The sequence below is a fragment of the Carcharodon carcharias genome, chromosome 15, assembly GCF_017639515.1.
Source record: "Carcharodon carcharias isolate sCarCar2 chromosome 15, sCarCar2.pri, whole genome shotgun sequence".
In the NCBI taxonomy this organism is placed as follows: Eukaryota; Metazoa; Chordata; class Chondrichthyes; order Lamniformes; family Lamnidae; genus Carcharodon; species Carcharodon carcharias.
In genome coordinates, this window is record NC_054481.1 from 114,194,156 (window position 1) to 114,205,627 (window position 11,472).

The following is an 11,472-nucleotide window of genomic DNA, read 5'->3' on the forward strand; positions in this document are numbered from 1 at the left end:
CTGTTCTCCTCAGAGCACAAAAGGTTGTGATTTGATAAAGATGTTCAAAATCATGAGGGGTCTAGACAGTGTAGGTAGAAAGAAACTGTCAAAAACAAGAGGACACCAATATTAGGTGAATGGCAAAAGAGCTTGAGGCTACATCAAGAAAAACCTTTATAAGCGTACGCGGTTTGATCTGGAATACACTGCCTGAGTGTGTGGTGGAGCCAGATTTAATCATGGTTTTCAAAAGTGAAATAAATACTTGAAGGGAAAAAATTGTAGGGCTATGGGGAAAGGACAGGGGAGTAGGGTTAGTTGGATTGCTCATGAAGTGCGCGAGCATGGAATTAATGGGCCAAGTAGTCTCCTCCTGTGCTGTAACCCATTCTACAATTCTAATTGTTCCAGTTACCTAATCATGTGCTCCTTTTGCTGGAGTGGATGAAGAGTCCTGAGTTTTATGTTGACAGAGTTGCAGGATTACTCCCTATCCTGATCACTCCAAAAATGCAGTCATTGGCTTGAAATTGAGCTACAAAAGCAGGGAGGTCCCAGATTGGATAGCTGCTCCAGGAATTTGCTCATCTCAGTCGAGGCAACAGCTAAAACATTACGTATAAGTCACAGTGCCCTGGACTCGAGATGCATAAGTAAAACATGCCCAATTACTACCAAGGGGCTGCTGTCATGAAGTGAATGTCCCACAAGGATAGAAATGGGCTTTGATCTGCATGGTTAGCTGATTAATATAGTGCCAAAACTGAATGAAATTGTGACGGAGCAATTTTGCCTTAACACACCTGACCAGCAGTGTGTAAATCTGGACACATATAACGAACCACTCCAGATATATAATGGGCAGGGAAATTCTGTACTCAGTGCCACTCCTCAAACATGACACCACACCCTATAAATCCAAGAACGAAACAATGCCACGACATGCTCACGCACCTGGAAAGAGAAGTTTCTCGATCGTGAATTCCACCCAGGATGACATGGCTGCAAGCTTATATTCCACACTATGATTTAGCAGGAAGGAGTCGAGTGAGAGGGACTTGGGATTGATAACCGCGGTTACCAGGAATTCTGAATAATGGAAAAAACTCAAAGAGCACAAGTACCTGTAAAAGAACAAACAGAAACTTTCAATATTACTCTGAAATGCAAGAGCTCTTTGTGTCAACTACTAAACAGAGAAGCGTCATCACGGAGTCGCCATGTGAGGTAACTAGTCTGAGGGAGAAATATTGAGACGACAATTACTCTGCCAATGTTACAACATTTCTGTAATCTGTCTGGGTGCCAGGAAGTCACTCACAATGTCTGAGTGTATTGCTCCTTTTTAATTTTTGCAGCAGATGGTTGCTGGGAGATATTTTTGTTGAAAAGAAAAGATACAAAACACAAGTACTTAGTCCTAAAGTCATTATTCACATCTGTACATCCCTATAAAATATATATATTTGCAAATCTTCCATAACATTCTTCTCAGTTGATGCCAATGAGCCATATTTGCTTTAATACGATAAAATGACAGGTGGACTGGAAGAATTAGCAGACATTAGTATTAGAGAATCAACTTTCAAACCAGTGAGCAAAATCGAATATGAGGTGACATTGAACAAGTAAAGTTTATTCTGACAGTCAGCTTACCAGCCAAAGTGTTGCCATGATGATCCTCCAAAACTCAGTAATAAACCACAGCCACAAACAAAGCCAAGGAAACAGGCCCTCACAGCAACCTAGGGGCAGACATCAAAAGTTGGGAAATATATTTGAGAAACAGCCTCAAATGATTCAATAAGAGCTCAAACAGAACAGTCACAAGTAGCTAGAACAGTTCAAAATAAAAATGCTATAATTGAAAAAAGGGATGTGACCCAGAGTTGAACCCACTAGTCTTCCAACTCACCCAACACATTCACTGGCTTTTTGATCACCCATATATCTTCCAGCCAGTTTGAGGGGGGAGCTGTTCAGAGAGGAAGATGGGAATAAGCTTTTGTTGACTCCCAAATTCCAAGATAAGAGATAACTTGGAAAGACTAGAGACAATTTTGGAAGGAGAAAAACATGATCAGTGGAAGCCAACAATACAGGTAAGGAAGAGCCTATAACTATGCAAATGGAGTTTAGGATTAGAAAGCAGCTCAGAAGCAGGACTTCAGTGTTGGTAACCTCCAGATTATGTTCCCTTGCCCTGAGCTGAAATAGGAGGGGATAGGAAAATTAGTGACATCACATGTGGCTAAAGAGTGATGTCAAGTGGAGGGTTTCCAATTTATGGAACGTTTACATCAGTTCTGGAAAGATCGGATATGATGAGCTATTCTGAACAGGAATGCAGCCAATGAACTGGGAAATGGATAAATAGGAAATGAAGAATTGTCTAAACAAGGAAGGAAGGAAGGGAGGGAAACACATCAGATTATATTTAGAATAAATACAAATGGAAGAGTGTGGATATTGGTGAAGAAGGGAATACATAATGTAGAGCAGACTAATATATGCAGAAATAAAAATAGAAAATGCTGGGAAAAACTCAGCAGGTCTGGCAACATTTGTGGAGAGAAACAGAGTTAACGTTGAGTCCATGACTCCTCTTCAGAGCTGAAGAGAGGCAGAAATATGATGGATTTGATACAGTAGAAGAGGTGGAACAAAATAGGAGGTCAGGGTTAAGTGGGAGCTCAGGAGAGATTTGACAAAGATGTCATGAGCGCGAGACAAAGGGAGTGCTAATGGTAATGTTAAAGACCAAAGAAGGTGCTGATGGTGGCATAAAGGTAAGGTAGCAGAATGTGGTGATATTAATAGCAGAACAAGGGACAGCACTCTGTGAAAGCAAAACATAAGAACAAATGACAGATGGCCCTGTGGGGTGTGACAGGGTGGGGAAAAAACTGGATTACAAAAAGGGGTCAAGATGGAAGAAAGAGTTTATGGTCTGAAGTTGTTGAGCTCAATGTTAAGTACAGAAGGCTGTAAAATGCCTAATCAGAAGATGAGGTGCTGTTCCTCCAGTTTACGTTGGTCTTCACTGGAACATTGCAGCAGACCAAGGACAGACATATCAGCATGAGAGCAAGAGAGAGAGTTAAAATGGCAAGTAATAGGAAGGTCTGGGTTATGCTCGCGGACTAAGCGAAGATGTTCCGGAAAGCAGTCACCCAGTCTGCATTTGGTCTCCCCAATGTAGATGAGACCACGTTGGGAGCAGCGAATGCAGTAGACCAAATTGAAGGAGTTGCAAGTGAAGCACTGCTTCACCTGAAAGGAGTGTTTGGGCCTTGGACGGTGAGGAGGGAGCTCTGAAGAAGGGTCATACGGGCTCGAAACGTAAACTGTTTCTCTCTCCACAGCTGCTGCTAGACCTGAGCTTTTCCGCATTTTCTGTTTTTGTTTGAAATAGAAGACAACATTGGTCAACAGATCAGAGTGCAGTTTGGAAGAAAAAATTATTCTAAATTTCAAGTATCCATTCATCAATTGGGATAGGGAGGAAATAAATGGAGAAAATGGAAAGGAATTCCTATAATGTGTGCAGGACTCCTTCAAGAAATGTTTGCACATCAATAGGGAGAGCTGTTGCTAGATTTTATTAAAAATAACAAACTAAATCAGTAAATGTGTTAAGCGTGGATGAATAACTCAGCAGAGACCATAATATGAATGGGTAAACGGCAGCACAGAAACAAAGGAACCAGATGGGAATGAGGCAGATTTAAGGAAGGTGAATGAGGTGGGGTGGGAAGCAAATGTGCGCACAAAATCAACCATGATATTTTTTTAAAGGGAGATTGTAAAGGTGGATAAATATATACCATTAAAAACTTCAAATTCCAGAACACCAAGCATATATAAGTTAGAAACAAACTAATATTGAAGATGGAGCCTAAAGGTGTGATAAAATAAGTGAATGAGAAAACAAAGAAAAAGGTTAAATGATAAGGAATGCAAGGAGGGAATTGGGGAGTTTTTTTCCCCCCCAAAAGAACAGTATTCTTCAAATATATCAGTGAAAGAGAATTGTCCAATTGGAGATGGGGCCCTGATGGAAGAGGGTACTGGGTTAGTGGAGGATAAACTGAGATGGAGAGCAACATTCAACAAAGACCAACATAGATTAAAAGTAAAATACTGCGGATGCTGGAAATCTGAAACAAAGACAGAAAATGCTGGAAAAAGTCAGCAGGTCCAACATCATTTGTGGAGAAAAACAGAGTTAATGTTTCGAGTCCGTATAACTCTTCTTCAGAACGAAAGAGAAGTATAAATGTAATGAAATTTATAGTTTAAGGGGGGGTGGAGCAGGTGAAACTGGATAGAAGGCCAGCAATAGGTGGAGGCAAAGGAAAGATTCACAAAGATGTCGTGAACAAAAGGACGAATGGGGTGTTAATGGCTGTGGTAAAGGATAAAGGAGGTGCCAATAGTGGCATTAAGTTAAGAAGGCAGAATGTGATAATAGAAGGACAAGGGTAAGCGCTCCGAAAAGAACAATGTGGACAAGTGTCAGATGGCCCCGGTGGGGGGTGGGATGGGGGGAGGAGATGGCGGTTGGGGGAAAAGATCGAAAAGAGGATAAAAGGTGGGGATAAAACAATGAAAAAATGAAAATAAATAAAAATAAAAATAAGTGGATAAAAAAGGGGTGAGGATAGAGGAGAGAATTCATGGTCTGAAGTTGTTGAACTCAATGTTAAGTCTGGAAGGCTGTGAAGTGCCTAATCGGAAGATGAGGTGCTGTTCCTCCAGTTTGCATTAGAACATCACAGCAGGCCAAGGACGGACATGTGAGCATGACAGCAGGATAGTGTGTTGAAATGGTAAGTGACAGGAAGGTCTGGGTCAAGCTTGTGGACAGACCGCAAAGCGGTCACCCAGTCTGCGTTTGGCCTCTCCGATGAAGAGACCGCATTGGGAGCAGCGAATGCAGCGGACTAAATTGAATGAGGTGCAAGTGAAGTGCTGCTTCACCTGAAAGGAGTGTTTGGGCCCTTGGACGGTGAGGAGGGGGAAGGGGAGGTAAAGGAGCAGGTGTTGCACCTTCTGCAATTGCATGGGAAGGTGCCATGAGAGGGGATGAGGTGTTGGGGGTGATGGAACAATGGAATAGGGTGTTCTGGAGGGAACGGTCCCTACAGAATGCCGACGGGGGGGTGAGGGGAAGATGTGTTTGGTGGTGGCATCATGCTGGAGTTAGCAGAAATGGCAGAGGATGATCCTTTGAATGCGGAGGCTGGTGGGGTGAAAAGTGAGGACAAGGGGAACCCTATCATAGTTCTGGGAGGGAGAGGAAGGTGTGAGGGCGGATGCGCAGGAGATGGGCCGGACACGGTTGAGGGCCCTGTCAACCACCGTGGCTGGGAAACCTCGGTTAAGGAAGAAGGAAGACATGTCAGAAGCGCCATTTTGGAAAGTGTCATCATCGGAACAGATGTGACGGAGGTGAAGGAACTGAGAGAATGGGATGGAGTCCTTACAGGAAGCAGGATGTGAGAAGCTGTAGTCGAGGTAGCTGTGGGAGTCAAAGGGCTTGTAGCGAATATTAGTGGACAGTCCATCACCAGAAATTGAGACAGAAAGGCCAAGGAAGGGAAGGGAAGTGTCGGAGATGGACCATGTGAAGGTGATTGAGGGATATAAATTGGAAACAAAATTGATAAATTTTTCCAGGTCCAGACAAGAGCACGAAGCAGCACTGAAACAGTCATCAATGTACCCAAAAAAGAGAGTTGTGGGAGGGGGGCTGAGTATGACTGGAACAAGGAATGTTCCACATACATAAAGAGACAGCACAACTGAGGCCCATGCGGGTACCCAGAGCCACACCTTTGATTTGGAGGAATTGAGACAGGTTTAAGGAGAAATTGTTCAGTGAGAGAACAAGTTCAGACAGACCGAGAAGGGTGGTGGTGGATGGGGATTGTTTGAGCCTCTGTTCAAGGAAGAAGCGGAGAGCCCTCAAACCATCTTGATGGGGGATGGAGGTGTAGAGGGATTGGACGTCCATGGTGAAGAAGCGGCGGTTAGGGCCAGGGAACTAGAAATTGTTGATATGAAGTAGGGCATCGGAGGAATCGCGGATGTAGGTGGGAAGAGACTGGACAAGGGGAGAGAAAACAGAGTCAAGATAGGAAGAAATGAGTTCCGTGGGGCAGGAACAGGCTGACACGATTGGTCTACTGGGACAGTCCTGTTTGTGGATTACTTAGTTAAATTAGATTAGTTAGTTCAAATGGTCTGTTTCTGCACTATAACTTCTATGTAACTCTATGTAAAAATAGGAAGACAGACATGAAAAATTGGGACTGTTTTTGTTGGAACAAAGGACATTACAGGGTAATTTGAGAGGTGCTTAAAATGAAGGGATAGGACAAAGTTGACAGAAGCAGACTGTTCCAGTGATTGATGTGTCGAGAACAGGATTACACATACGAAATTTATGACAAGGATTTTTTTTAAAAACAAAGGAAAAATTTCAAAAAAACACACGAAGGGGATGTCAGGCTTTTTAATGCAGTACCAGAGTTAATGACTGAAGCAGGCACCACGTCAACATTTAAAAACAAGTAGTTGATGGAAAAAGGGAGAGTTGTGGGAACAAGGTACACACAAAGGATTAAGACAAATATGTATTGATTGATAAAAGCAAAATACTCTGGATGCTAGAAATCTGAAATAAGAGCTGAAAATGCAGGAAAAAATCAGCAGATCTGAAGCACCTGCGGAGAGAGATACAGAGTTAACATTATGAGTCTGAAGAAGGGTCAAACAAACTCGAAACGTTAATTCTTCGTTTCTGTCTCCACAGATCCTGTCAGACCTGCTGAGTTTTTCCAGCATTTTCTGTTTTTATTTTATATATGTAATGATTGAGCTGAATGATATTTGTGTTGCAATTATCACATTTTAAATAAATTGTTCTTGTCTAGGATCTATTTTACATCTGCTTTTCACATTTTTAAATTTATGACTCATCCTAATGATCCGACTTACCTTGAAACTAGATTAACTGTGTCTATACATGACACCAGAAGGATTTAAATTAATCAGCTTCCTTAATCACCAACCTCCACACAAGTCTAAATTCAGAGTGTTGTTGCCTAACCCTCTCCACCTCTCTCTCCTTTAAGTCACTTTTCAAAATTTACCTTTGACCAAGCTTTTGCTCACCTGTACTAAAATCTCATGAGACTCTGTCAAATTTTGGTTGGCCATATGTGAAGCACCAGGGAACATTTTACTATCTTGAAGGTTTCTCAATCAATGCAAAGTTATTGTATGGACACGTCACCTTTGGGGTGAAACATTAAATTGACAGCATCGTTTGCCATGGATCTTAAAATCCCTTGGCACTACAGAGAAAAGGATCAAATGTTAAGCCAATATTCTTCCCTTAGCCAAGAACAAATGATTGCGGATGCTAGAAATCTGAAACACACACAGAAAATGCTGGAAAAACTCAGATCTGACAGCATCTCACTCTGAAGAAGGGTCATGCGGGCTCGAAACGTCAACTCTGTTCCGCTCTCCACAGATGCTGTCAGACCTGAGGTTTTTCCAGCATTTTCTGTTTGTTTCATTCTTCCCCTGGCAATCTGTTGCCCACTTGAATGAGATGCCAGAGGGCAAATGCTGTTTGTGGAACTGCATCTCGGCGAGATTTTACTGAACTCCTGAAGTTTGGATTAACTTAACACGTGTACTTCTTGCGCAGTGAATACATTATCTTAAGTTAATGTTACCCGGTTTGGCGGGGAGGGAGAGAAACAACCAGCACCAGATAAGGGAGCAGCGCGAATATGCTCTTCAACTGCAGGAGGCATCAGGGCCAGCTCCCCAGGCCAGTACCCGCTAGGGGTCACTGCACAGCAACTGAGCTGAAAACAGCCGCCGATTTTCCCTTTTATCGCCCGGAACCACCCCTCCCCCGGGGCCTGAAACAAACTGAGCAAAGAGCGGGGATCCCCTTCACCTCCCCCGCCCCGCCGAGGCGTGTCTCCTCCCACCGCCAGTTACCTGGTAATGGAGACCCCGGTATAGCAGCAGTAACAGGACGTTAATGACAGCCAGGTAAGTACCGAGCAGTGCGCGGGTGATGAAGCCGGACTGGACCCCACTAATCCCCGGTACCAAGGTGACCGACACTCCAAGCGCGAAGGAGCCGGCGCTCAGTCGGCCCTCGGCTACCAGCCGGCCTGCCATCGCCCTGCCCGGTATCGCGAGACTTGGCAGCAAACACCGCGAGAGTTCACGCAATGCACCCAAATATCGCGGGACTTCAACCCGGCGAACTGACACTCCGCGCAGCCGCAGAGCTCTCAACATCCCTCCAGTGAACACTGGGCACTGACACCCCAATAGTGAACACAGGGCACTGACACCCCAAAAATGAACATTGGGCACTGACACCCCAATAGTGAACACTGGGCACTAACACCCCTATAATGAACACCAGGCACTGATAATCCTATAGTGAACACTGGGCACTGATGATCTAGTAGTGAACACTGGACACTGACACGTCTATAGTGAACACTGGGCACTGACAATCTAATAGCGAACACTGTCCACTGATACCCCTATAGTGAACACTCGATGTTGACAATCTAATAGTGAACACTGTGCATTGATACCCCTATAGGGAACACTTTGCACTGACACCCCTATAGTGAACACTGGGTACTGACAATTTAATAGTAAACACTGGATATTGACAATCCAATAGTGAACTCTGGGCACTGACACCCCTATAGTGAATACAGGACACTGACAATCTAGTAGTGAACACTGGGCACTGACACCCCTGTAGGGAACACTGGGCACTGACAATCCTATAGTCAACACCGGGTATTGACAATCCAATATTGAACTCTGGGCACCAATAATCCTATAGTGAACACTGGGCACTGACACCCCTGTAGGGAACACTGGGCACTGACAATCCTATAGTCAACACCGGGTATGGACAATCCAATATTGAACTCTGGGCACTAATAATCCTATAGTGAACACTAGGCACTGACGATCTAGTAGTGAACACTGGGCACTGACACCCCTATAGGGAACACTGTGTACTGACACACCTATAGTGAACACTGGGCACTGACAATCTAATAGCAAATACTGTCCACTGACACCCCTATAGTGAACACTCAGTGTTGACAATCTAATAGTGAACACTGTGCATTGACACCCCTATAGTGAACACTGGGTACTGACAAGTTAATAATGCACACTGGACACTGACACCCCTATAGTGAACACAGGGCACTGACAATCTAGTAGTGAACACTGGGCACTGACACCCCTATAGGGAACACTGTGCACTGACACCCCTATAGTGAACACTGGGCACTGACAATCTAATAGTGAACACTGGGCATTAACACTCCTATAGTAAACACTGATAATCCTAAAGTGAACACTGGGTATTGACAATCTGATAGTGAACACTGGGGTCTGACAACCCTTTAGTGAACACTGGGCACTGACACCCCTATAGGGAACACTGGGCACTGACAATCCTATAGTCAACACTAGGTATTGACAATCCAATAGCGAACACTGAGGGCTGACAATCTAAGAGTGAACACTGGGTACTGACACCGTTATAGTGAACATTGGGCACTGACACCCCAAAAGTGAACGCTGGGCACTGACACTCCTGTAGGGAACCCCAGGCACTGACAATCCTAGAGTGAACACTGGGGATTGACAATCCTAAAGTGAGCACTGGTAAAATATACTGGGCTCTTGGAAAATAGTTTGGGAAGCACTGCTGCAAGGACTGAGTTAATTGTCACTCTTAGTGAAAGGGAGACGGGGCTGAACAAGAAGCCCAATGTTAAACAGTTCTATCTGTTAACTGTGGCCCAGTGAGCAACATCTCACATTTGAATTAGTTGGTGTGTGTCCATGTCACAGGGACTTGAGCACATAATCTAGGCTGACACTGGTTGCACTGAGTGCTGCACAGTTGGAAATGCCATCTTTTGTATCATGTTAAACTGAGACTCTGTTTGTCTTCCCAGATGAACATTAAAGGTCTCATGGCATTATCTTGATGAAGAACAGGGGGTTCTCCCTGATGTCCTAGCTAATATTTATCCTTTTCCCAAGATCCACAAAATAGATTATCTGGTCATTATCAATATCCATCTTTATCGCTGAAGAAGTCATATGGACTCAAAACATTAACTCTATTTCTCTTTCCACAGATGCTGCCAGACTTGCTGAGTTTTACCAGCGTTTTCTGTTTTTATCTCAGATATCCAGCTTCCGCAGTATATTGCTTTTATGTTATCAATATCTGTTTGGCTGGGGTGGAAAGCTTGCAGTGCGCAAATTGATTGCCATATTTCAGATATTACAAGCGTCTACACTTCAGAAGTGCTTCTTTAACAGTAGGTGTAAATCATTTTGAGATATCCTGAAATCATATGCATTATCTAAGTGCATATCTTTCTTCCTTTACAGTTCTAAGAACAATGCTTGTTAATTCACATTAAATTTTGGGTTTTATAAGTCTGCAGAAAAAATATTGAGAAGGGATATGAGCTTGTAGATGGGGTTTATATCTTTATAAATATGTTACTATAATTAGGGGGATTTGAAGGTCGTTGGGGAAGGCCATGTTTCTCTCTGATTTTTGAAGATTTTTTTAAAAATTAATTCATGGGATGTGGGCTTCGCTGGTTCGGCCAGCATTTATTGCCCATCCTCAATTGCCCTTGAGAGGGTGGTGGTGAGCTGCCTTCTTGAACCGCTGAAGTCCATGGTGTAGGTACATCCACAATGCTCTCAGGGAGGGAGTTCCAGGATTTTGACCCAGTGACAGTAGAGGAAGGGTGATACATTTCCAAGTCAGGATGGTAAGTGACTTGGAGGGGAACTTCCAGGTGATGGTGTTCCCATCTATTTGCTGCCCTTGTCCTTCTGGATGGCAGTGGTCGTTGATTTGGAAGATGCTAAGGAGCCTTGGTGAATTCCTGCAGTGCAGCTTGTAGATGGTACACACTGCTGCCACTGTGCATTGATGGTGGAGGGAGTGAATGTTTGTGGATGGGGTGCCAATCAAGTGGGTTGCTTTGTCCTCGACGGTGTCAAGCTTCTTGAGTGTGGTGGGAGTAGCACTCATCCAGGCAAGTGGGGAGTATTCCATCACACTCTTGACTTGTGCCTTATAGATTGTAGACAGGCTTTGGGGAGTCAGGAGGTGAGTTACTCGTCATAGGATTCCTAGCCTCTGACCTGCCCTTGTAGCCACAGTTTTTATATGGTTAGTCCAGTTTAGTTTCTAGTCAATGGTAACCCCCAGGATGTTGATAGTGGGGGATTCAGTGATGGTAATGTCATTGAACAACAAGGAGCAACGGTTGGATTATCTCTTGTTGGAGACGGTCATTGCTTGGCACTTGTATCGTGTGAATGTTACTTGCCACTTGTCAGCCCAAGCCTGGATATTGTCCAGGTCTTGCT

The 11,472-nt window shown here is 43.9% G+C and overlaps 1 protein-coding gene across 2 annotated transcripts in view; it reads right to left on the reverse strand.

Annotated features, from left to right (window-relative positions):
• rpl22 (ribosomal protein L22) overlaps window positions 1-8,218 on the reverse strand; it is an 80,281-nt gene extending 72,063 nt beyond the window's left edge. For both annotated transcript variants that reach the window (XM_041207322.1, XM_041207320.1), the window contains exons 1-3: window positions 8,011-8,218; window positions 1,639-1,727; window positions 937-1,106 (exon numbers count right to left, since the gene is read on the reverse strand). In XM_041207322.1, the coding sequence (XP_041063256.1) occupies window positions 937-1,106; window positions 1,639-1,727; window positions 8,011-8,196 (445 nt within the window). In that variant the 5' untranslated portion in view covers window positions 8,197-8,218. The remainder of the gene's footprint in view (window positions 1-936; window positions 1,107-1,638; window positions 1,728-8,010) is intronic.
• Window positions 8,219-11,472: the final 3,254 nt, after the last annotated feature.